The sequence below is a fragment of the Puma concolor genome, chromosome B2 (genome assembly GCF_028749965.1).
Source record: "Puma concolor isolate L17-30 chromosome B2, mPumCon1.1.hap2, whole genome shotgun sequence".
In the NCBI taxonomy this organism is placed as follows: Eukaryota; Metazoa; Chordata; class Mammalia; order Carnivora; family Felidae; genus Puma; species Puma concolor.
In genome coordinates, this window is record NC_141671.1 from 55,926,261 (window position 1) to 55,954,242 (window position 27,982).

General features: G+C 38.2%; 1 protein-coding gene across 1 annotated transcript in view; it reads left to right on the forward strand.

Annotated features, from left to right (window-relative positions):
* Positions 1-23,498, forward strand: part of PRIM2 (DNA primase subunit 2) — a 342,261-nt gene extending 318,763 nt beyond the window's left edge. Inside the window, exons 13-14 of the mRNA XM_025925313.2 lie at positions 12,219-12,287; positions 22,897-23,498. Coding sequence (XP_025781098.1) covers positions 12,219-12,287; positions 22,897-23,121 — 294 coding nt within the window. The 3' untranslated portion in view covers positions 23,122-23,498. The remainder of the gene's footprint in view (positions 1-12,218; positions 12,288-22,896) is intronic.
* The last annotated feature ends 4,484 nt before the right edge of the window (positions 23,499-27,982 follow it).

Here is a 27,982-nt window from a genome sequence, read left to right on the forward strand (position 1 = left end):
CTAATTGGTGCTTTCAAGAAACTTAATAGTGATACTAAAATTATGAAATATGTAAAGATGTATGCTTTTTTTACTTTTTGAGAGGTAGGTTAACCTTTCGTTTTCCTAGTACAAGAGTTCTCAAGAAGTTAGTGACCATCTTAAATCTAAAACTGACAAATGCCTTTTAATGAAGAAATCTTTCAAAATGGACAGCTTAAGAAACAGAAGTAACACTATGTCAAGAAGATTTTATGGCAAAGATAAACTCCAGTGACTCCTTACTCAATGTTCATATAAATCTGAACTACCTAAAACTCCTATGATTTTCTTAGGTAAGGAGTACTTGTCAATAGATAGTATTCAGTCTGTCCATTACTTTATGAACAGTAACTGCTTCAAAGAGCAGCTTTTCTGTCTATTTCATCTCTAGGAGCATCTCTTGACTTATGAGAACAGTACTTAGATTGCTGCACTTAGCTTTGCTTTTCTTATAGTTGTAGTTGAAGATGTATACATTGTTCTTGGTATATCTTAGAACTACATTAAGGAAAAGTTTGGAAGTTGAGCATTAGAATTGGGATGAGGAGGATGTGATTGCATTTTTGGCTTTATCACAAAAATCACTGAATATCTAAAATATATTTCTGTATATATCCTTCCCTTTTTTTATAGATTGAAAATAAATGGTCATTTGTGCGATTTTTTTTTTTAATGTTTATATATTTTGAGAGAGTGTGTGAGCTGGGGAGGGACAGAGAGAGAGGGAGAGAGAGAGTTACAAGGGGGCATTGGAACACTGGACTTGAGCTCACAAACGGTGAGATCATGCTGAGCTGAAATCAAGAGTCAGATGCTTAACTGATTGAGCCACCCAGGCACCCTGAAAATAAATGGTCATTTGAAGATTATTTAATATTGTTCAATATGTTTCAAAGGAAAAATCACTTCAAAAGTCATATAACATTTGCCACTGTTAGCCAAACCTATTGAAGTTTACTTTTATTAAAATTGCATTAAAATAGAAGACATAGTTTTTCTTTAAAGGAAATTTAGTACCCTGTTTATAATTATTTCTATATCTAGAATCATTTTATTTGTTCATTACATGAAAATTATATCTATAGAGGAATTTCAGTAGCATATGATGCTGTCACTTATGATACTTATAATAAAATCTAGTCTGTCTACCTGTAGACATAACTGTTCACCTAGCTTAATTCTATTTCATGATCCATTTTATAGAGTATTCTCCCAGAGCCTTCCTCCCCTTTTTTAAGAGAAGCAAACTTAAAGAATACAAAAAATTAAATAACTAACCTTACTTTATATAGCAAGTGTTAGAAAGTCTTAGTGTGCTTAGCTTTAAGCCATTTCAGACTTCTTGGTATTGTTTCCCATCAGCTTACAGTGTATTTCATGTTGTTTTCTGTTTCTGATCTTTATTTATACATATGCATATGCATATGTATGTATGTAAACCTGTATGCATATGTGTATGTAAAATATATATATGCAAATTTACATATATTTTTCTCTTAATCCTGTAGTCCTTGGACAGACCTTTAAGTGATAGATTTTACTTTCTGTTTCAATATCATGTCTGATATGATACATTTCTTTTTATAAGTAAGATATTTGAAAATAACTACTAAATTAGTATAAATATTTTCATCATTTCCATAAAGATCATAGGACATAGGGGTTCTGGACTGACTTGCATTTATATTAGGCACAAAAATAGAATACTTAAGCACAGTTTTAATTAGTGAGTCGTGGGATTGATTTTGGCAGTACTTTTGTCCATATTGCTGAGTAGACTTTACATATATGTTCTCATTTGTCCTCCCTTCTCAACCCTTTTCTCTTTCTTCTCATTCCCTTCCTCCCCTTATTCCAAGTTCACTTAGTCGTTGATGTTCCCTTAAAGCTTAAATCCTTTAACCCAAATGTTAGTATTAAACTGCACTAAGGAATTCAGTATTTTGGGTGGCAGTTTAATAGCTTCTCAAGAATGCTTTTTGGGTACCTATTATTAATGATTCAAATCTTTATTCAAATATAGTAAGTTAAAAGACAATGAGAAATTTTCAATATTAGCATTTTTATATTTTACAAAAAAACATAATAGGGAGTAATATGATTACCAAATTTGAGTGTCATACACCTTCCAGAAAGCCTCACTTCTATTTAGTAGTTGGCTGATTTGTGAGAATATTTCAGGATTTATGAATTGTGGCATAGTACATTTTCCAATTGAGGAGGTTCACACTTTTAATAAGATTCTCATGGCTTCTCAAAGATCTAAGAAATAGCTATCATCATTCTTTTTCTAATGTGTTTGCATATATATGCACACATGAAGAGATTTAGAGAGCAGATAAGTACAATAACTAGAACAGTATACATAGTAGCTTATTATCATTATTATTATTATTCACATTTTTCCATCCCTCTTCCTGCAAAAACTAACAAGCAAAAAATAATTGGACTGTGTTACAGATTGGTTCACTGTGCTGATTGGTGTGCAGGAGGTTCATTGGGGAGTTCTCTCAGGATCCATATCTGTCAGGGAGTGAAGACAGGATTGAGCAGAAGGAGAAGGTGGTCTTTAGTTGATCCTTCAGGGAACTCTGATGCTGGGATGACCCTGCAGAGGTGTCCCTAGTTGGAGCAAGGGCTGTTGGCCTTTCTATCACTGCACCAACCAGTCACTGGATCTGGCTGCTCTCCGGAAGGGAACAGCACCTTGAGCAAAATGGCTTTCCTCAGCCTCAGCTGAGAGGGACTTCTGCCACAGGCTGGCAGTCATCAACACTCTCTGACCCTGGAGAAATGTGTGTCCTTGTTCTGAGGAGAGGGGATGTAGACAGCATACCACAGAGTCCACTACATAATCTCCATGGAATGTGAATGAAACACTGGATGTTCAAGCCAGAAATCAGGAAAATATTCAAGGCTCCTTTCTGTAAGTGTTATTGAATCTGTTCGCTCTTTCGTCTCTCTGTCTTCCATAACCTAGGATGTCATGTCACTTTAATTCCTAATTTTCAGTCTCTTTCCCCCAAAAGCCCTTCACACGATGCCAGAGTAATCTTTCTAATATACTTTAATTTCTGCCCATCCTTAAACACTTTGCTGTCCAGTTTCTCTGCCTCCTTTGCATGTTATTCCCTGTGTCTGGGTTGTCCTTACCCTTTTCTTTATCTTGGTAACTATTACTCATTTATTATAATTTCACTCAGTAGGGCCCTCCTCTGGAAGTTTCAATTACTTTTCCTCCCTTTCCTCCTCTGTAACATCCTGCTTATTGTTTGCCCTCCCCTCTAGACTCATTGTGACTTCATCCTCCCTGGGAGCAGAAATGGTGTCTGTCTTCTGAATAAAACCAGTCTCTAACTACAGTGCCTGGAATTCATTATAGGGGCTTAATGAATGTGGGCTGAATGAATGGAGTAAGCAAATGAATGACTCACTCAATCAGTTCATAGTCTGAAAGCTTATTTGAGAGGCGTTGGCAGAGGCCTGTCTGTGTTTGCATATATTAGCGTTTGCCTGCATGTGTAAAACTATATATAGCAATGGCAGATTTCTACATTTGGATTCAAGTTAATGTGATAGATTATTTTCATTCTCTTCTCCAGAGTGTCTTCAGATGTGGCTAGAGAAACCTCTCAAGCTCTGTTAACACCTTGTGGAAGAACTAAATTAGTAATTTTTTTGCTGTGGTCTACACGCACCGCCCCTCCCCCCTCCCCCCTCCCGCCCCAGACAAAGTTAGAAAGAAATGTAAAGCAACTAATTGAAACAGTTCTAGTAACAGTGCTCTAAGACTGATTTAAATAGAAGTAAGTTGCCTTGGTGAGGAAAGACATTTTATTACTCAATAAACATTTACTGAGCACTTGACATGTCACTGAGTTTTCGGTGTGTTCAAATCTGGAAATAGAATGATTAAGAAACTATTTTAGAGCTCTTAGTCTAATGGTGCCAAAAGGCATAATTCACTATAATAAAGTGTGATAAGTGCTTTAATAAAAATACATTTAAAGTGCCAGCTGGAGAATCAGAGGGCAGGATCTGCTGAGAGAGAGGTGTGAACTCAGGGAATGCTTCCTGTAGGAAGTGATCATTGCATTGCTTTTGAAAATTGAGTAGGAGTTTCCCCAGTGGAGGGAAGTGAGGCTTATGAGGCAAAAGGAACAGCATTCATTCAACATGAATAAATAATAACAAGGTGATGACTATATTCCAGTTACTGTTCAAGGCACAAGACCTCTGCCTTTATGGAGCTGCTGTTCTAGTAGGGGAGACAGTGAACAAATTAAGTGTGGTAAGAGGAACCTAGCCAAGACCAGGAAATAGCATAAGACTTGGGGAGGTGAGCCTGTGTAGACAAGGTTGTCAGGGTGTGTTTTGAGGAGCCCTAGTCCTGGGAGAGCTATGGAACAAGTTCTGGAGACAAATTACTCTGAAGAACACTATCCTGTTAAGTCCTGCTATAAAGAAACTTAGATAATTCTCATTGGAACCAAACCAAAAAAGGCATTAGGTGAAAAAACCCTCTGAGTCATTAGGATTTTGTGAGCTAAAATTCCAAAGAATACACTGTGGGAGGACCTGGACTAGAGCGTAAGGACCCCAGTGACCAGGCAGAGCAGGAGAGGGGCCCAAAGAAGGAGACTTGGGGCCTGATGAACAAGGCCTTTTGGACCATAATGAATTTGTGACCCGTTTTCGGCTGGAAGCCAGCAATGCCAGGGTTAGATTTGATTTTAGAAAAGTTACTATGGTGGCAGTTTGGAAGCTGTCTTGAGTGAGGAAAGAATAAGTCAAGAAGCTTTTCAATAAAAAAGAGAATGATTACAGCCTGAACAATGGGGAGGAAAGGGTATGTTTTTAGAGACATTTGGAGGTGGAATCGATTCAGTCAGATAACTATGTTTATGGAAAATGAAGAGTGAGTCAGAAAAATTCTTGGCATGTAATGTTTTAAATGAGTGAAAGTACATCTTCAAGAGAGGGAAACTTGCCCCTGATCTGCCAATAAATGAAGGTCACAGCAGAGATGTAAGGTGGTGGCTGCCTAAGCTATGCTGAGTGTGTAAGAAATAGGAGCAAAGTAATATGTTCAAAAGTGTTCCAGACTCTGCATCTGTACCACATTTTCTTTCACCTTTGAAATAAAGGATGGTTAGAGATGAAGTGGAAAAATATCAGCAGGTCTACTTTCAAAAGGTTGAGCTTTTTACAAAGAAACAAGCTTGTTATCACTTTTAAATAAGACAGAATATGACCTTGAATTAGAGACAGATTAACTGCATGTCTAATTGGTGAGCTCAGTACACCTAGCTGTGCAGCACCTGACTCACCAAAGCCAAGGACAGGCAGGTGGCTATGTTCTGCCAGGAAATCATCTGGACCTCACTGGCAGGCTCTGAAGTAAATGGCATAGAGGAAGCTACAGATGGCAGGGAATAGTAGAGAGCATTAGGAAGAAAGAAGGAAGTGTGGCTCAAAGTGATAAAATGTTATGTACATTTCTGTTTTAAATTTTTTTCTATATTTCTAGTGTGTGTGTGCGTATGTAAATAGAAAGGTTTCCCATCAGTATTTTGTATATCCTATGTTTGTCAACTAGCTGTGATATATTACCAATGAAATAAAAACATCACCTAATATGCTCCTTCCTCCTCTACTGGAAGGGTATCTTGGGTAGCCACTGTATTAGAATTCAAAACAAATAAACAAAAAATTCAAAACCAAAATAGTTATTTGCCCTGAGGATGAAGAGGTAGATGAAGTGTTATTCTTCATGGTGGGCTTTGGTCAGCTGTTAAAAAATAATTAAAAATAAAAAGCAAAGTTAAAGAATATTAATTACCAAAATCTAGTTTGATGTCACTACTCTTATTTTTTTCTGAGTCTTTTGGTCACTGATGAATTAGAACAATAAATGGATTGTTATGCTTGACATTTTGTACTTTATTCTGGAAATATTGGCATTAAAAACCAAAAGTAAAATTTCCATTTGATCAATAGTCTTAAATCTTCACAGAAATTTTTCTTTAAACAATTTTGTATTTTCGGGATACCTGGGTGGCTCAGTGGGTTAAGTGTCTGATTCTTGATATCTGCTCAGGTTGTGATCTTGCAGTCATGAGATCGAGCCCCGTGTTGGGCTCCACATTGAGCATGGAGCCTACTTGGGATTCTCTCCTCCCCTCTCCCCCTCTCCCTTCTGCCCCCTCTCCCCCTCCTGCTCACTTGCATGCACACTCACATGTGCACACACACTTTCTATCTCTCAAATAAATAACTTAAAATAAGTTTGTATTTTCAGAGGAGCCTTATTTGATATGATTATTCAAATTCTTTGGTTACATTTTTCTAAAGCAGAGTTAGAAAAACTTCTAGCCAGGGTGCCTGGATGGCTCAGTTGGTTGAGCTTCTGACTTTGGCTCAGGTCATCTCACAGTTCATGAGTTCAAGCCCCATGTCGGGCTCTGTGCTGAGAGCTGAGACCCTGGAGCCTTCTTTGAATTCTGTGTGTGTGTCTCTCTCTCTGCCACCCTCTGCTTGCACTCTGTCTCTCAAAAATGAATACACGTTAAAAAAAGAAAAAGAAAAACTTCTAGCTTCGTCATCAGAATTGACACTTATTTTGGTATATACAAGAGGAAATCATGGTGTGCTCTTGCTCTTCCAAAATGGAATTTGAAACACCTTTTATGAGCCATGGGTTATACTTTGGTGTTTACAGGCCACGTAAATAGTAAGCTGTGATCTCCATTTCATTTACCCCATTCCTCTGGCTTTCTACATTTTTCTTCTACCTGGTTCTTTCATTTTCCTGTTTGTTTCTTTTTGTCTCCTCCTCACATTTCTTCATCTCATTTAGTTTCCCTCACCTGTTTTATTTCTGACCCTCTTCTCTGGCCAGTCCCTGCCTGCTGAACTGGAACCTTATGGAGCTATCCCTCTAAGAAGAGCAAAGGCCAATTTAGGAGGATGGAGGTTTGACCCTTCAGAAGTTATCTGGCTGAATGAACATTGCCAAAAAAGTACTGTTGCCTAACTACATCTTCATTCTGGCTTCTTTACAGAATTTCATTTTCCTTTTTATTTTTTATTTTTTTAAGTTTGTTTATTTTTGAGAGAGAGCAAGCCCGCATGTACAAGTGGGGGAGGGGCAGGGAGAGAGGGAGGCACAGAATCCAAAGCAGGCCCCAGGCTCCAAGCTGTCTGCACAGAGCCCAACGCAGGTCTTGAACTCAACAAACCATGAGATCATGACCTGAGCCAAAGTCAATTGCTTAACCAAGCCAGCCTCCCACAGAATTTCATTTTCTTTAAAAAAATTTAATGTCATATTATATATGATTCCAACACACAAAATATGTATAAACAAGCACAATATGAAATAACTCCCCATATGCCTCCCCTACCCCCAAAACATATTAAAAGAAAAAGAAAAGGACAAGATTAGGTAGGTAAGTTCAAAATTAACACTATAAAAATATTACCACAGCCAATATTTCTTCATTCTTGAAAGCATCAAAGAAAAATTTTTAGTTTCAAAGAAAAGCACACCACTTTTGGTTAAACCCTAGGTCTTTTTCAGGTTCACAGTAGTCTGGCTATCAATCAAGCATATATGTCCATTGGCTGGGACATGGGCTCTTCTGTTAGAACTCAGCATTTTTTAAAAAGTGATTACTTGAATTATACACACAAAATTTAAACTCTAAATGAGCCCAACCATTGCTGAGACCCTGAATTTTAAAGAATAAAGAAGGGTCAGTAACCATTGTCATCGTGCATGCCAACCATCACTGCTTAACCATCCCTGTCCAGCCTTTGTGACTTAGCAGTGAGCATTTTCAGCATCTGTAAATTAACATATAAGTGGCCCACCTTCAGAAAAGCAAAGAGTCTTTCCAAGGACATGTAAAACATATCATGAGAACTTAGCTTCTGACCTATAATTCTTTTCTACAGTCTGTCTCAGGCATCTGTCCTTAGTTTTTGGTGTTTTTTTGGTCAAGTATCTGTCTTTGCTTCTATTTCACAAACTGATTTTAGTATATTGCTGATACCTCAGTTTTCTTTCCTTTTGATTTTTAGCTTTGTATTTCCTGCCTTGGAGTCATCCAACCCATTGACAAATTATACCGGTACCATCCTCAACATACCTGTAGACTATCTTAGTATAGCATTTGCTAGTGAGGTTTGTATCAGAAAAATTAAAGAAAATTAGGTGCAGAAAAAGCCCCAAGTTGCATTCCGTATAGAAATGTTAGAACACTCTTAAATATAGAGAACAAACAGAGTTGCTGGAGGGGGTTGGGGGGGGCGGGAATGGGCTAAATGGGCAAGGGGCATTAAGGAGGACACTTGTTGGGATGACCACTGAGTGTTATATGTAGGGGATGAATCACTGGATTCTACTCCTGAAATCATTATTGCACTATATGCTAACTAACTTGGATATAAGTTAAAAAAAATAATAAATATATTATTTTTAAAAAATGGTAGAACATCATAATCACTTGTGAATATTTTGAAGTCCACAGAGTAGGTATGCATCTCAGATGTTGCCTGACATAGAGATTTCAGGTGTCCTACTCACTGGCTATTGTATGAGAAGTATCTATTTGTTAACTCATATTGTTTAGTGACTAGTAAGTGGCATTTTTGGTATTCTACATTTATTTTACATGATATTTTGTTACTTACATATTGCATTTTACTGAGTTTTAATTTTTTAATTTTTTTTAATGTTTATTTTTGAGAGAAAGAGAGAGTGTGAGCACGTGAGGGGCAGAGAGAGAGAGAAAGAGACAGACAGACAGAGACAGAACTCTAAACAGGTTCTAGGCTTTAAGCTGTCGGCACAGAGCCTGATGCAGGGCTCAAACCCAACGGACCACAAGATCATGACCTGAGCCAATGTCAGCCACTCAACTGACTGAGCCACCCAGGTATCCCTGCATTTTACTGAGTTTTTAGACTACTTAGTTTTATTTAGGAAATCAGTCAGAGTGGGAAAGTGTTGAGTGATAGGTAATGAATTACTCTAAAACATCAGGGAATAGGTTCCTATTGAGCATTTTTGTGCAGAACAGTTGTTTTTCAAAAATGGTTATGGCCAGTAAGTGGGAAATGTGACCACTTGTAACCACTACTCTTACCAGCCTGGCCAAAGCCTGTACCATCTGTTCCCTGGATTCTTGTAATGAGCTCCCTATTTCTGTTCCTACTCCCTCTAGTTTGTTTCCATCATATCATGAAGAATAATCCTGTTAACAGTGTCAGGTCATGCCACTCCTGTGCCAAGAAAATTGCAGTAGCTCCCCATTTTACTCAGAGAAAAAAACCAAACTTCATTCATTGGTCCATAACATCCTTCTCTTTCTTTTTTCTCCTCCTGTATATCTATAATCTAGATCATAATGTGAAATTAAAGTATATATGTTTATTAGTTACTGGGTTTTTTGAGTTAATGTTTCACTTATTCCCCTTAAAGAAAAGAAAATCATAAATTGCATAGGATTTTTTAATTCTTCCCACAGTAAACGGCACTCACTAGATAGACACCCCTATTTTAAGGGGATATATTTCTTCATCTCTGAAATGAAGGTAATACCTATAAATAATATCTAATTGTCTCAAAGCAGTCTTTCTCTTGGTTTTCTTCTAGTAGTTCATATATTGTCCTCACATCTCCATTACTGTGGAGGGTTTTCTTTCTCCTTCTCTAGAACCTCTCTTTAGGTCTTTCTTTGAATAGCTTTTTTGGGCAATGAAAAGCACTCTATTGTCTTTTTTTCCCCCCTATTACACCTTTACATATGTGTAGAAACCTTCATTCACCCTAAATAGGCTGTGACATGAACAGTAAAGTTACTTAGGGATTGATGATGGTTGCTAGATTTATTTCTGGATTTGCAGAAATTTTCAAGTAACAATTCATTCTAGAAAAATAAAGCAAAAAGTGAAAGGAAAACTAAATGATTTTTGTTAAGAGCCTTCTCTCAGAGTGGAGCAGGGTGGAGGGGAAGGGTTGATCTGTGATTAATCCAAATTTAATTTTAATGGAACCTAAAACTTCAAAATACATAAGCTTTTCTCCTTCTGTAGCTTATGTGTCCATTTTCTTTAACATATATCACCCAACTATTTTTTATTTTTAATTTTTTATATTTATTTATTTTTTAAAGTAGGCTCCCTGCCCATCATGGGGCTTGAACTCACAACCCTGAACTTACAATCAAGAGTCACATGCCCTACTGACTGAGCCAGCTAGGCTTCCCCAACTAGATATTTTTTAAATCTTGGGGCACCTGATTGGTTCAGTCGGTAAAGTGTCCGACTCTTGGTTTTGGCTCAGGTCATAATCTCACGGTTCATGGGTTCAAGCCCCATGTCAGGCTTTGCACTGACAGTGCAGAGCCTGCTTGAGATTGTCTCCCTCTCTCTGTGCCACTCCCTCTAAATAAATAAACTTAATTTAAAAATATTTTTTTAATTAAAAAAAATGTTTCCCAAATATATATATTAGAATGTTTGTATATAATGTTACATATTTACTTTCCAAGGGAGATATTTAAATATATGTATATAAGCTCATATATATTTAAATATATATATCTTAAGAATATGTATATACATAGAATATGATGTTGGATTTATTGTTGTGTTTTTACATAAAAGAGCTTTGTTATATACCACACAATTGAGCTTTTTGTTTATTTCTGTGAATTCATTTCTCTTCAGGTAATTTACGGTGTCATTTAAACTTAACTAAAGTTTGAAGGCTTTGCTTCTCCAAAATTGCAGTTCACAGATATTACTTCATGGTATCATTGATGTTTGCAAATAATCAGTTATAAGTTCATCTCAATACAATTTGAATATCTGTATGTAAAAACATTGGAGAATACGAACTCAGAGTGTTAAAATTACTTTGAAAACTTTGTTGCTTGCTTCAGTTTTAAAACTTTATAGCCATTGATTTTAAATTGATTTATTTTTCATTTCTGCTCTAATGAATTGGAGAAAAATGGACAGGTCAAATAGGATCCTGGGTGCTGTGGTTGGTTGGCATTTATATAGTTCTTTCATAAAGGATTTAATAAAAGGTGACCTGAAATGCAGAAATGTAATCTATAAGACAATCAAAGAAAAACAGTTCTTTTAAGCACACTGTCAGTATTGTATGATTCCTGCTCTGTAACTGTAATAATTTTGTATGTTTGTCGAAAGATGTAAGCTATATTCAATAATGAGGATAGCAGGAATTTGAGACTTCATGTACATTTCTGTTGTCACAGGAAGGTCAGCCTTTTGAAAAGGGATAGAAATGAACATTTCTCCAGAATTACATTTCCCTTCATTTTAGGCTATCTCTTAATTCCAGCGTTTTTACTGTGTTTGATAAATAGGCCAAATATATATTTTATTTATTTGGCAGGGGAGGTGGTGAAACTTTACAAATTTCAACTGGCATTGCACTTGGCTGATAAGAATGGGAGTTTGTACCGCTCTGAAGAGATTACATGAAGTAGAATTGGAAAGCAAATTGTATTTACAAAAGATAGGATGATGTTCCTAATAGGTGTTCAGAATAGACTATTCACTCTCATATTCTGCTGAGCTTTACTAGAAATAACTTCATTTCAAAAAAAGAACAAATCTGATTGAAGGTAAAAGCATTCCCTCTCCACAGACACTCTTCCAAAGGACTTACATTAAATTTTCCTGATGGGCACACAGCTGTATTTTGAGCTGTATCTGTATAAACTGTAATGTGGAAAATAAAAATCTAAATAGGACACCTGATTGCTTCATGCACCAATCATTTAGATTACTAGATTTATATCTATAATTTTGGAAGAGAAGTTGCAAGGTGATGTTCTGACAATAACTGTCAAAGTCATAATACTAGGATCTGTTTTCATCTTGTTGTCAAGGTAAAGTTATTGAAATTCACAGTTGGTAGGTCACAAAGATCACTTCCTATCTCTTGTCATCTGTAGCTTAATGCTGACCTAAGCGGCTGGTGTATAATGTCAAAATTATCACGGTGCCCAGGCTGCAGAAGTACAACATGCTACATGATTTAATGCATTTCCTGTCTGGAATAAAGATTATGAAAAGGCCAACAACCATGAGCTACAGTGGTTTAGAGAGACTTAGTTTCTAATTTTGCTTTCTCCTTTTCCCATTCATTTTAGATTTTGGATTTAGTAAAAGGGACACATTACCAAGTAGCCTGTCAGAAGTACTTCGAGATGACACATAATGTAAGTACATTTTTAAACTTTATGGCCTAATCCTTTGTTTTGTTGTTATTCTGTGTTTCGTTCAGGGTTTTTAGTTGCAGCTCCAGCTATTTTCACCAGAAAGGGATTTATCACATGGTATTAGGTAACTTATAAAATTGATAGAGGGGCCAGAGAATTAATCTAGGAATCTACAGACCCAGAAATACTGTAACAAGGAGAAGCTACACAATGAGAAAACCTTATTCTACTACAGCTGCCACCCACCATTTCACGTCTAGGGATGAGACCGAGGGCCAGTAAACTTTTTTAGGAAAGTGCCAGATTGTAAAAATTTTAGGCCGTATTGTCCATATGGTCTCTGTCAAACTGCTCATCTCTGCTTTTGTAGTCCAGAGCAGCCATAGATCATATATAAAGGAACGAGCATGACTGTGTTCTCGTAGAACTTTATTTACCAAAACAGATAGTGGGCTGGATTTGACCAACGGCCTTAGGTAGCCAAATCTTGGAGTAGCTGTAGAACAGTTGCCCTAGGTGCCCAGGAAAACCAGAGGCTTTTGCCATCTTCCCTGTAGAAAATCTGTTTTACTTCTGGCTGCCACCTCATGTTACTCTTATTTCCCATATCTCATATTTACCTGCATGGCTGAACTTTAGTTACATGTAAGACCCCTGACTGCAAGGGACTCAAGGAAATGTGTTTGGTGTTTATCTTGTTAGCCTCTTTTGCCATGCTTCTATAGTACAGGCATACGTTGGAGATATTACGGGTTCGGTTCCAGACGATCATGATAAAGTGAGCTGAATGCATTTTTTGGTTTCCCAGTATAGATACCAGTTATGTTTCCATTATACTGTAGTCTATTAAGTGTGTAGTAGCATTATTACAGGTATTAATAGGTATTTTTGCATACCTTAATTAAAAAATACTTTATGGCTAAAAAATACTAACCACGATCTGAGCTTTCAACAAGTTATAACTTTTTACTGGTGGAGGTTCCTCCCTCCATGTCGATGGCTGCTGACTGTTCAGGGTGGTAGTTGCTGAAGGTTGGGGTGGCTGTGGTTGGTTTTAAACATAAGACAACAGAGAAGTTTGCCGTATCAACTTAACTTCCTTTCATGGATGATTTCTCTATAGCATGTGATGCTGTTTGGTAGCATTTTGCCCACAGTAGAACGTCTTTCAAAATTGGAGTTTGTCCTCTCAAACCCTGCTGCTGCTTCCTCAACTAAATTTATGTCATGTTCTAACTCTTTTGTTGTCATTTCAACAATCTTCCCAACATCTTCACCAGGAGTACATTCCATATCATGAAACCACTTTCTGTGCTCATGCATAAGAAGACTCTTTTGTCTACGTTGAAAATCTGTTGGTTTAGTGTAGCTCCTTCATTTGTTACCTTATCTAGATCTTCTGGATAACCTGCAGCAGGTTCTGTGTTAACACTTGGCTGCTTCACCTTGCATTTTGAGGTTACAGAGACTGCTGCTTTCCTTAAACTTCATGAACCAACCGACCTCTGCTAGCTTCACATTTTTCCTCTATAGTTTCCTCACTTCTCTCAGCCTTCATGAAATTGAAGAGAGTTAGGGCCTGGCTCTGAATTAGCTTTGGCTTAAGGGAATCTTGTGGCTGGTGTGTCTTCTGTCCAAACCACGAAAACCTCCTCCATATCAGCAATAGGGCTGTTTTGCTGTCTTATCATTTGTGTGATCACTGGGATAGTACTTTTAATTTCCTACAAGAACTTTTCCTTTGCATTCACAACTTGGCTAACTGGCACAAGAAGCCTAGCTTTTGGCCTGTCTCAGCTTTCAACATGCCTTCCTCAATAAGCTTAATCATTTCTGGCTTTTGATTTAAAGTAAGAGATTTGTGGCTCTTCCTTTCACTTGAATACTGAGAGGCCATTGTAGGGTTCTTAATTGGCTTAATTTCAGTATTGCTGTGTCTCAGGGAATAGGCAGGCTGTAGGAAAGAGAGACAGGAGAATGGCCAGTCAGTGGAGGAGTCAGAACACATACAACATTTATCAGTTTAAGCTTGGCGTCTTATATGGGCATGGTTTCTGATGCCACAACACGATTACAGTAGTAACATCAAAGATCACCATAACAAAAATAACGAAGTTTGAATACTGTGAGAATTACCAAAATGTGACAGAGACATACAGTGAGCAAGTACTGCTGGAAAAATGCCAATAGACTCCCTCAACTGCAGGGTTGCCACAAACCTTCAATTTGTAGAAAACACAATATCTGGGAAATGCAATAAAACAAAATATGCCTATATAAGAAGACCAACTAGTAGGTTCTGAAACGTGTAAAGCAAGGGTCACAACTCAGAGGCCTACAGAGGTTAGGCAAATAACCCAAAAAAGTGAAGGTAGAGGTATCGGGGTGACTCAGTCATTTAAGTGTCTGACTCTTGATTTCAGCTCAGGTCATGACCTCAGAGTTGTAAGATCAGGCCCTTCATCAGGCTCTGTGCTGGGTATAGAGTCTGCTTAAGATGCTCTCTCTCTCTCTCTCTCTCTCTCTCTCTCTCTCTCACTTTAAAAAAAAAAAAACTGTGAGGGGCGCCTGGGTGGTGCAATCGGTTAAGCGTCCGGCTTCAGCCAGGTCACGATCTCGCGGTCCGTGAGTTCGAGACCCGCGTCAGGCTCTGGGCTGATGGCTCGGAGCCTGGAGCCTGTTTCCGATTCTGTGTCTCCCTCTCTCTCTGCCCCTCCCCCGTTCATGCTCTGTCTCTCTCTGTCCCAAAAATAAATAAAAACGTTGAAAAAAAATTAAAAAAAAAAAAAACAAAACTGTGAAGGTGGCTGAGATTAACACCAGAGAGTATGGGAGGCACCATGGTGTGCTGATGAATTCACATCCTGTTAGGGGCATTCACATTGACAAGTTTGAAGACTGTATACAAGTCAGTAGAACACATCTACAGGTGAAATTCAGCTCACTGACCCCCTGTTTGCAACTGCTGGTCTTGATCATGGCTCCCTAACCTAGGATAGACATCCAACTTCCTGAGACATTTTTTTCTGTGAGTGTATATGTGCATTTTTTCGGAGTCTGTTGTTTATCAGGTTTCAAAGGGATTCATCCGTGACCCTCCCCCAAAAGATGTTGCATTCATTGAATTCATCATCAGCTACCATGCTACGCTGTTTTATAATCATTTTTATTTTTCCTATTTAGTTTTTATGGAATATTTTTTATATTTTGGTTACATAATAACAGAATCTCTTATAGTATAAAATATTTCATAGGAAAAGTATATCCTATAATATTACCAATAATGAATACAGTACTGTAACCGACATCTGTAGAACCCTTAACACATGCCCAATACAGCACTAAGTACTTTGACCACATTAGCTCTTTTGATGCACACTACAGTGAGGTACTATTTTTATTCCCGTTTATGAATAAAGTTTAGAGAAGGTGAGCAACCTGTGTAAGGTCCTACTGCTTATAAGAGATGGACTAAGTAAGTCATTAAAGCTTATGAGCCTGACCATGACTGTGTACTTCTATAGAATCTGATACTGTACCTGTAATAATGACTGTGGAGGTCACTAGCATTTTCTTGTCTACATTTATGATCCAACTATCATAGTTTATGTTAAAAAAAAAAAACCTGAAAACCAACAATTCTACATGACTTGCCCAAGGTACCATAATTTGTAAATAGGAGATCCGGAGCCAGAACCATCCCTACCACTGTCTGCTGTGGGTCTTCCCTTTCTTTCTGTTACACCTAACTGTTGAAAATATTACTGTTATTTACCACCATAAAGACTTTGTTTTCACAAAATTTAAAAGACAAAATAAACCTCACTTAAATAGAAACAAGCACAAATTCTCATTAGTTTTAGCAGTCTAGGAATCTCACCTGATAAGCCACATTTGTTTGATATTTTCCGCACCAGTTTTGAATTAACCTTTTTCTTAGAGACCATATTCCTTAATTTGCCTACTCAGCTTGAGAGTTCTTAATTATTTGTGGATTCTCTTTAATAAGACGCCTCAGAACTTCCACAAATTAAGGTCTGTCATTCAACTTCTTTCCTTTTTTAAAAATAAGATGTGAAAATTAGATTTAAACATTGAGTTTGTGACATAATCACAAAAAATAAGAAGAAAATTTCTAGTTCCCAGATCTGCTTTTGTAGTATCTACTGAGTATTCTTTTCTTACAGGAATATTACTGCTATGGGCAATTTAAAAACTTGCCTTAGATTAGTGAAGATATTGAAAAGATGTATGTCTAAATCCTCCCACATATAATTTAAGCCACATAAAAATCAATGGAATAAAAAGGCTGTTTGAATTCGCTAGATGTCTCATTATAGATTTTTAGTTGTGAATATCTATTATTTTTTCTCATTAAATTAAAACTAGAATCCATTTTTATTGTCAGTTTTCTGCCATCCTGCCTGCCTCCCCGCTTAACAAAAACTTTTAAAGCTACATTTATTTTCCTGAGGATTTTGCGATCAAGCTCATTTTAACGAAAGTTTTGAAAATGAACCAGTTAATTGATACCATTTACAGCCGCACTATGATAGTTCCATATGGCTTTTTTGGTAATACCAGCTGCCTCATTATAAGCTGTCATTGCAAAATCTCTTGATTAAAACCCAAACATCCCATAGGTAAAACAATATTGCTTCCATTCCTTCAAAATCTACATTTGCTGTGGCAGAAATATGAGACCTATGTTTGTGTGAAGGTCATCGTGTGCAGAACATGTAGATTCCAAGCAAATGTTTGAGAGAGATTCTTTAAGTAGATGTCAAAATCTGGGCTGCTTGAAATCTGTTTTCCTCAGTGTTTTTTAGGGAGCAATGTTTTATATTGTGGTCTGTTTTTTGCTTTTGGTATGCTCCATGTGTAAATGAAAACACTTGGCCTTGTGTGGATTAATCTCTGAATTGTAATTGAAAATCATTTCTTTAGCAAACTGAGTCATTCTTGATACTTATTTTCCAAATAGCTGAGCATTTTTTTCCCACCATATAAATCTTTGCAGAAATCTTATTAAATTCTATCACATTTGCCTGCAATCTTGAACAGGATATACCAAATAAAATTAAGCTCTTTTATAATAATTCAGGGTCATTATTGTGGATATCAATTAGAGTACTGGGCTAGAAGCCATCATCTTGTCTCTTGCTTGGATCACTGTAGTAGCTTCCTAACTCATTTCCCACTATCTAAACACATGCACCATTCCAGGTCTTTACCCTCCACACAGCTGTTGGGATGATCTTTAAAATAGAGGAACATGATTATTTTAGTAAACTGCTTTAAAAAAAAAAAAAACTTAAAGGGCTTCCAAATTGCTCTGAAAATGAAATCCAAAATTTATAATGTAGCCTATAAAGGCGTCCAACCCATTTCCTTCTTTCTGGATGCCAACTACACTGATCTTATTTCATATCCCTTACAGTACTTTGAGCCTACTAAGCTAATATGGCAGAATGAAAATGCATCACAGAATTTTCCTTTCTCACTAGTGAACACAATGTACAAAACATAAAAAATGACCCACCAAAAGGAAAACATCACCAATAGCAGCCAATTAAGAAAAACGGCAAGGAAAGAAACAAATTCTGTTTCCAAATCTAGAATGTTCCTACTTTTTTAAAAATAAGGAGTAAAGGAAATAGCTGCTGACCTTTAAGCAGAAATAAATTAAAATTGAGGGTTTCTATGGGGATAATTTGCTTTCTCTATTCTAAATTCATTTTGAAGTAAAATCTGTTTTCATGGGGGGGGGCATAAACCAAAGTTAATTTTTCTGGACAAGCTGAAAGGAAACTGAATGGCAGCCATTACACTTCCTTTAGCCAGAAATAAAACTGAAAGAAAGAAAACATTTAAAAGACAACCTATTTTAGAAAAAAGTATAATCCACCATACAGAAGGAACTTCATAATTTCATCATGCTATCAAGCAACTGAATTAGACCTTAAGTTCAGTAAAATGAACTTATTAGCAAAATGAGTTACAAAAATGCAATCCCAAACCTAAGAGAGACAGTTGAAAACCCAAATGTCACATAGTAACATGGTACATGCCCTTGATTCAAAACCCTTGTCACTGTTTTAGTTGGTTAATAAGAAAATTAAAGTGGAATAAAAAATATGTGCATTTTTCAAACAATATATTTTAAAGTTAAAAACATTTAAAGGTCTTTTATTCATCTTTCGATGTACGGGCAAGGTCTTTTGATGTACGGGCTAGGTCTCATTTGAGTATAGTTTTGAGATTGGAGTTCAGTTTTTTTTTTAAGTTTGAGAGAGAGAGAGAGTAAGGGAGAGGCAGAGAGAAGTGGGGAGAGAGAATCCCAGGCAGGCTCCACGCTGTCAGTGCAGAACTCCACACTGAACTTGATCTCATAAACTGTACGATCATGATCTGAGCTGAAATCAAGAGAGTCAGATGCTTAACCAACTGAGCCACCCAGGTACCCTGGAATTCAACTTTTTTTTTTTTAATTAACTACACCTATAATATGCCATCAATAATTTCCAGTTCAGGTTTCTTTCAAGTAGAAGAGGGAGCTAAGGACACATTTAAAGTAATATGATCTTTTTCCCTTAACTTTTGGGAATTCAACTTTTTTTTTTAATGTTTGTTTATTTTTGAGAGAGAGAGAGGGAGATACAGAATCCGAAGTAGGCTCCATCCAGCTTTTGAGCTGTCAGCACAGAGCCTGATGCAGCACTCAAGCTTATGAACCATGAGATCATGACCCGAGCCGAAGTCTGAGTCTCCACTGACTGAGCCACCCAGGATCCCCTCAACTTGTTTCTTTTTTAAGTGACTTGCTTTTCTTGAGTCTTTGCAAAGCCAGTAGATAGCATAGAACCAACAACTTTCTTTCTACACTCCTGTTTTCTTGGTTTTCCCCATAGCAACCATATTAATATCTTTACCTCATTGATGAGGAAACCGAGGCTTATAAAGATTTCATTTTGTCCAAATTGCAATTTAATTTATTTTGATCCAAAGAGTCCTCTCCGTGATGATAGATGTATTGAGAATTTTAACACGTTGAAACTTTAGGTGTAGAAAATCTCCAATGTAATGATAGCCAAAGCAGTAGGTTCTTTTTTTTACATGAAATAATACCACTATGTTTTTTATAATCTTTATAAACTTGGGGCGCCTGGGTGGCTCAGTTGAGCATCCAACTCTGGCTCAGGTTATGATCTCACAGTTCATGAGCTCAAGCCCCGTGTCAGGCTCTGTGCTGACAGCTTGGAGCTTGCTTCAGATTCTGTGTCTCCCTCTCTCTCTGCCCCTCTCCTGCTCACACCATCTCTCTCTCTCAAAAATAAATATTTTTGGGGCGCCTGGGTGGCGCAGTCGGTTAAGCGTCCGACTTCAGCCAGGTCACGATCTCGCGGTCAGTGAGTTCGAGCCCCGCGTCGGGCTCTGGGCTGATGGCTCAGAGCCTGGAGCCTGTTTCCGATTCTGTGTCTCCCTCTCTCTCTGCCCCTCCCCCGTTCATGCTCTGTCTCTGTCCCAAAAATAAATTAAAAACGTTGAAAAAAAAAAAAATAAATAAATATTTTTAAAAATTTTTAAAATATTGTGTTATGATTGTAAGTTTATTTGACTTTGCATAAAACCTCTTAAAACAGATTTCAGAGCAACTAAGTGATCTGGTCAAAGGCCTTAATTATAATTCAGACAAAACCAGTTACTTGTTCAATGATTTTGCATAAACTAGGTAATCACTTTAGGCTTCATGTTCCTAGTTTTACATGTAGAAGGTTCAGTTGAAAGGATCTTCAAGGTCTTTCCAATCTCTAATGTTCTCTATAAAATGTAAAGCCTTCTGATTGATATGTTACATAATAAACTTTTCATGAAACACTTGGTAAAATGCAAACTTTATATTGGATCTCCTACTTTTTAATGAATTGGGTGAAAAACGAATATAATGAAGTTCACAAATGACTCCATTGTTAATAAAAATTATAGATTTATCATAAAACATTCAGGAAACATTTTAAAATTAAGCAGCAAGGTAGCAGATAAAAATTTGTTCTAGTGACCTGAGTAATAATTCTTAAAATGAATTAGTCTAAATGCTATCAATCTACTATACACTGACTTTACTATAAAATTATTGGCCCAACATATATCAACAGCTGACTAAAGAGAATCAGAGAATCCTGGGGTATTCAAGTATTACCAAAAAACACCTTGTTTCTGTTTATTGGTTCACCTGTTAAAAGGGTTAATTCTGAACCATCTGAACCATGACAGCAATTCTTTTAACCCCCTGCTAATCCATTTGAATCCACCATACGATTATGCATTGCTTTAATCACATCACCTCCCCTCTCAAGGATTTTCAGTGAGTCCCTGATGCCTGCAAAATTAGGTCTAGACTACTTACCCTGGGTTTCAAGGCTCTCTGAGGTCGGGCCCCAGTCTGTCTTCCCAACTTCATTTCCTATTATTCCCTTTTATATGACTTTTACACCAGGCCATCTGATCTACTTGCTTTCCAGGGACATTGCTTCTTACCTTGCTCATGTGGCTCTGCTGTTTGTATTAACCTTGACCTCATTATCCCAGCTTTTCACTTTCTCCATCTTCCCAAATTCAACTCATATAGCACTTCTCTCACAAAGCCTTCTTTCATCTCCCCAGCCAGAATGTGTCTCTAATATGGAGATAATAAGCCTTTATCTGTGACCCTTAAAAACCTCTATCAAGAATAAAAGAGTGTTAAGTATATGACTGACTTCACTAGGCTTGAAATTTCTTTAGACTTAGTCAAATGCATTCTTGTGTGCTGAAAAACTACCAGCTCATAATGTGGCACATATGACTGGTATACACTGTTGGTTCTGGGCTCAACTCACCAAATATTTAGATACCTACTATATATATACAAGTCACTTCAGTACAAAGAGAGACATAAAAAGGTTAATATAAGACAAATGAACAAAAAAGTGTAATGGCTTCTCAGTTTGTAAAAAAAAAAAAAAAAATTGAAATGAAAATACCCCCTAACAAAAAACAACAACAAATAACTGCAGTAAAATGGTATCCTTTGGTTGTCAGCTTCCACTGCAGAAGGCAGGGAGGGCAGAGATTCGACATGTGATCAATTCAATCTGACCTACTGGTTGAGTGTGTAGAAAGTGACTCATGTAGAAGGTTTACACTTTAGGAGCTATCTTGCTCTTAGGTCACAGCCCAAGAGTTAGTAAAGGTTTATACAACTTAAGAAATGAATACATTATAAAATCATTGACCTTGGCACAAGGACATGACAGCAGAACATACTGGTTATGAGCATGGACTGTGCTAATTCATATCCCATCTCCAGCCCTGCCAGTGCGTGATCTTGGGTAATTTATTTAACCTCTCTCTAAAGTGGGAAATACTGATAATTTACCTTCACAGGGCTCTTAATGGAAGTTAACTAAATATATGCATGTTTGTGAATGAGTATATATGTGTGTTTTATGCCACTTAGAATAATGTCTGGCACACAGTCATTAAATAAGTGCTTGCTAATATTAAGGAATATATTTTTCTTTATTAATAAATTTTAGAATCAAAGTTTCTAGAATCAAAGTTAAAAAAAGTAGTATTTGCTAAATGTTCAAATATCATCTGAACACTTTGTAAAGCATCATTGAATAGTAAAGGCACAGGGTAATGGGCAATTGGAAATGATATTCAAGATTTAACTTAAAGTTTAGTGATAGTATTTGTGAAAAGAAATAATGCAAACATGAGCAGGTTCATAGTTTTATGTTAAGTCCCACTGAAAATTACCAAAAGAAAAAAATTTTATATAAAAAGTAAGAGTAGGGAAAACTCAAGATTGGAATGAAGAAATTACATTAGGTTGCTTTTTCAGTGTTTATGATACTAAGTGGGATTACATAGGCCAGATTTATAAATATACTCTAAAACATGAGTGGTATCAGGGACCAATATCAAAACAGTGTCTGTTTATGTCCACTCCCTATAGTCCTGGAATGTTTATTTTTTAATGTTTTGTTTATTTTTGAGAAACAGAGTGCAAGCAGGGGAGGGGCAGAGAGAGAGAGGGAGACACAGAATCAGAAGCAGAATCCAGGCTCTGAGCTGTCAGCACAGAGCCTGATGTGGGGCTCAAACCCACAAACCACGAGATCATGACCTGAGCCGAAGGCAGATGCTTAACCAACTGAGCCATCCAGGTGCCCCAATTCTGGAATGTTTATACCTTTCTTCTTCTTCTTTTTTTTTTTTTTAAACAAAATATTTATTGACAGACAATATGGCAGCCACTTTGCTTAGCCATCTGAGATGATAAGAGGTAGATCTGGAAGTAGAGTTGGATAGGGAATGGGAACTAAGAGCAGAGGTTTGGGTTGGAAATACAAATGCAAGAAGCCATTAATGTTTAGGTAGTAGTTGAAGCACCCTCTGAATGAAATCATGTAAGTACTGGATTGAGTATTATGATCGAGAACTACTAAGATCCATGTTCTGGGCATTAAATAGTTTTTGAACAAGGTCTAGACTGGTTTATGAAGTCCCTCTATTTATACCTTTGCTTTGTGTTAATATATACATTTGCTTTCTTACACAGGTGGATGATTGTGGCTTTTCTCTGAGCCATCCTAACCAGTTCTTTTTTGAGAGCCAACGGATTCTAACTGGTAGTAAAGACATCAGAAAGGAGTCCATCCAACCAGAAGCTCCTCAACCCAAACCAAGTGTCCAGAAAAACAAGGATGCATCATCTGCTCTGGCCTCTCTGAATTCCTCTCTGGAAGTGGATATGGAAGGACTAGAGGATTATTTCAATGAATGATTCTTAAGCGCTTAGGAACCCTTTTTCCTCTCTAGCTTTCATTTCTTTCAAGATTTTGCCTGTTTCTTTTTTAACCTCTTTGTCTACTCCCTCCACCCCACCCCAGTTCATCTTCTGGAAAGCAGGCTTACGGGTAAAAACAAAGACCTCCATTCTATTTTGCTTTGACAAAAGGGAAAAAAAGAAGAATTTCTCTTGAAATCTAACACTTGAGTGGTGTGATCTAAGTCCTGTTTTAGGAGACATAACAGCTTTCTAGACTGCTTACAGTTTCCTAGAGACAGTAGAACTAAAAACAACTATTAACCCTTACCACTGTAATTTTTACTTAATCCTTTTCTGGACCATTTTTGTCAATAAATACAAAAATGTGTATTAACGTGTGTGTAGTTGGAGGAGTCATATTCTGAGGAGGGATCCAAGACGGTGCCATGGGAAAATCCTGAATTCTACGCGGGACACACCCAACCTACACCTACAGCAGTTCTTTCTGAAGAACTAAAGGCTGACGAATAGCTTCTGCACAACAAAGGATAGAGAGGGGCCACACAAAGAAGGGTAGGAGAGCTGGATACACAGGAATGGGAATCCTACTCCCAGTGCTACAAGCTACAGTAGGGAGGGATAGTACTGAAGGGCTTGGATGCAGATTCGCCTAACCTAGGGCACAGCAGTAAAACAGTAACATAAAGAGCAACTAGACTGTATGTAAGTGAAGGCAATGCACTATTAAACCTAGAGCATCTGCCAAGCAGTAGAGAACTGCTGGAAATTTTCTCCAGGATGAAGGCACTGGTGACCAGCATTATTTATGTTCCCCCTCCACCTTGGCAGTATAGACAGGAGCAGCATCCTGACACTCTAGTCAATCTGCTGCCTCAGTGAGCCTTGGGCCTTTAGCACACACCAGCTCCAGCTGTCTTACCAAACTGCCCCAGTGTGGTACACACCAAGACATCCCTGGGCTGTGCCCATTATATGTCAACCATCTTGCCAAGGTGGCCCAGGTGCTAAGCATGGCAGGACACCCCTGGCCAGCACTGGCTTCCACTCCAGCTATCTCACCACGGCCGCCCTGGTGTAGAGAAAGCCCCAGCCCATGCCTGCCCTATTCTAGCTGTTCTGCTAGTGTGGCATCAAGGCAGGCACCCCAGGATCCATTCCAGCTCCAGCTGTCCAGGCCAGTGCAGCCCTGGCACCAAGTGTGTCAGGACCTCCAGCCCGCAAGCCCTCCAGCTCTAGCCAGCCAACCAGAGCCACCGAACGAACACGCATCCCATGCCACCACCCAGGGCCACTCCTTCAACACTCAGGTAGTTATTTCACCTAATTCATAGCAACAGAGAAAGTCAAACAGAGGGATACTGTCCAAAAGAAAGAACATGACAAAATCAGGGAAAGAACTAAACAAAATGGAGATAAGCAATTTACCTTTTGGTAAAAGAGTACCAAAGTGAGTTCTGGCCTAAGATAGTGAGGTAGGAAGACGCTGAAGTCATATCCTCTGTGGACACACCAAATCAATACCTATTTATAGAGCAATTCCTCCTGAAGAACTAAGGGCCAATTGGACAGCTTATGTACAACAAAAGACCACATAGAGAATGACAAGAGAGACACAGTAACAAGGGAACCCCATCCCTGATGCAAAGTGCAGTAGGGAGAGAGAGTACTGAAGGAATAGAACACAAGAAAAAGCCAGTTTAAAAGAGTAACTAGTATATAAAAGATCCAGCCCTAGAACTCCACCAAACAGGGAGTTGGTGGGACTCTATCCAGGCCAGATGGGATGTTAAGCAGCATGGTTTATGCTCCCTACCCCTTGATAACTGAAGATGGTAGCAGAGTTCTGGATGCCACAGCCAGCTTGCTGTCTCAGTGAGCCCCTAGACTCTTAGCCTATGCCAACCCAGCCCATTCTACCCAGGAGGCCACAGCATGGTGCACACGGATGCCCCTGGTTGGCACTCACTACAGCTCCAGTCATTGCACCCAAGTGACACAGGTGCAAAGCATACCAGAATACTCCAGGGCCACAGCACTTTGGTTACAGACAGCTTGCTAGAGCACCCCTAGAGCAGAGCACTGTGGGACCTCCTGGCTCATGCCTGCTCATCTCCAACCACCCAGCCAGATAACCCCCTGCATAGAGCATCCTGGAAACCCCTAGTCCATAGCCTGCCTCTCAGCTCTAGCCTCCACACCAGAGCATCCCCTGTGTAGACTGCCCTGGAGCCCCCAGTCCCCCATCTGCCTCTCTACTGGTCACCCTACCAGGGCATCTACTGTGTGAAGTGTCTCAGAACACCCCAGGGCACACCGGCCTTGGCTTTAGTTACCCCAACAGGGCACCCCCTGTGCTGAGTACACCCAATACACTGGCTTGCACTCATTTCAGCTCCCAGAGTGCTCCCAGCACAGAGTGGCCCAGGACCCATCCTGTTGTTCACCCACTTCAGCTTCAGCCGCCATACCAGGGTGCCCTATGAGCAGAGTCCAGAACTGCCCATGCCCATCTCAGTTTCAGCCATCCCACCAAGATAGGCCAGCACAAAGTGCTTCAGACCCCCAGCCCATGCCAGCCGCAGCTCCAGCCAGCCAGCCAATGCCACCAGGCACACAGCAAAGACATGGGATAACCACACACAAGATCACTCCTTCAAGTTTTGGAGAAGTAGCTGTTCCAACTAATTCACAGAAACACAAAAAGCCAAACTCCCCCCTAAAAAGAATAAGACAAACCCTCAAAAAAAAAAGAGCTAAATGAAACAGAGGTAAACAATATGCCTGATAAAGAGTTTAAAGTAATGATCACAAATATGCTCACTAGACTGGAGAGAAGAATGGAAAAACTGAGGGGGCACCTGGGTGGCTCGGCAAGTTAAGCACCCTACTCGGCTTGGGTTATGATCTCACAGTTCATGGGTTCGAACCCTGCATTGGGCTCTCTGCTGTCAGTGCAGAATCTGCTTTGGATCCTCTGTCTCCCTCTCTGCCCCTTCCCCATTCGTGCTCTCTCTCTTAAAAATAAATGAACATATTAAAAAAAAAAAAAAAAACAGAACAAAGATATGGAAAATATAAAAAAGAACCAATTGGAGTTGAAGAATACAATAAATGAAATGAAAAATACACTAGAAGGAATCAACAGAATAGCAGATGCAGAAGGGCTTCATGATCTGGAAGATAGTGTACTGGAAAGTGCTTAACTGACAGTAAAAAGAAAAAAGAATTTATTAAAAAATGAGGATAGGTTAAGGAATCTCTTCAATACCAAGTGAATAGATATTCACAGTATAGTGGTCCCATAAGGAGAAGAGATGAAGAAGAGTGAAAACTTACTTGAAAAAAAAAATTGCTGAAAACTTTACTAACCTGAGGAAGGAAACAAACATCCAGGAATGAACAAAAAGTTCCAAATAAGATGAATCCCAGGAGGTCTTCACCACAACACATAATAATTAAAATGTCAAAGTTTAAACATACAGAGAACATTTTAAAAGCAACAAGAGAGAAGAAACTAGTTATATACAAGGGAAACCCCATAAGTATATCAGCTGATGTTTCAGCAGAATCTTTGTAGGCCAGAGAGGAATGGCAAGATATATTAAATCAGCTAAGAGGAAAAAAAATTACCTATAAGAAAGAATACTGTACTTGACAAGGTTATTATTCAGACTTAAAGGAGAGATAAAGTGTTTCCCAAACAAAAATTAAGGAGTTTCATCTCCACTAAACTGACCTTATAAGAAACATTAATGGGTAGCAGGTTAGAGGAAGCAGAGGAACAAATTAATGACCTGGGAGACAGAGTAATGGAAAGTGATCAAGCTGAGCAAATGAAAGAAAAAAGAATTATGCAAGATGAGAATAGACTTAGGGAACTCAGTAACTTCATTAAGCGTATTAATATTTCATTAAAGGGATCCCATGAGAAGGAGAGATATAAGGGCAGAAAATTTATTTGAAGAAATAATAGCTGAAAACTTCCCAAATCTGTTGAAAGAAACAGATATCAACATCCAGGAGAGACAGAGATTCTCCCTGCAAAAATCAACCCAAAGGGTCCTTGCCAAGACATATAATATTCAAAATGGCAAAAGAAGTGATAAAAAATTTTTAAATCAGCAAGAGAAAAGAAGACAGTTACATACAAGGGAAATCTCATAGGCTATCAGATTTTCAGCAGAAACTGCAGGCTGGAAGGGAGTGATATGATATATTCAAAGTGTTGAAAAGGAAAAGCCTGCAGCCAATAATACTCTATCCAACAAAGCTATCAATCTGAACAGAAGGAGAGATAGCCTCTACTACAAAGCTGTAATCATGAAGACAGCATGGTATTGGCACAAAAACAGACACAGAGACCAATGGAATAGAATAGAGACTCCAGGATTGGATCCACAAAAGTATGGCCAACTAATCTTTGACAAAGCAAGAAAGAATATCCAATGGAAAAAAAGACAGTCTCTTTAACAAATGGTGCTGGGAGAACTGGACAGCAACATGCAGAAGAATGAAACTAGACCACTTTCTTACACCATTCACAAAAATAAATTCAACATGGATGAAGGACCTGAATGTGAGACAGGCAACCATCAAAACCCTAGAGGAGAAAGCAGGAAAAAACCTCTCCAACCTCAGCCTCAGCAATTTCTTAGTTGACACATCCCCAAAGGCAAGGGAATTAAAAGCAAAAATGAACTATTGGGACCTCATGAGATAAAAAGCTTCTGCGCTGCAAAGGAAACAATCAACAAAACTAAAAGGCAACGACGGAATGGGAAAAGATATTTGCACATGACATATCAGACAAAGGGCTAGTATCCAAAATCTATAAAGAACTCACCCAACTCCACAC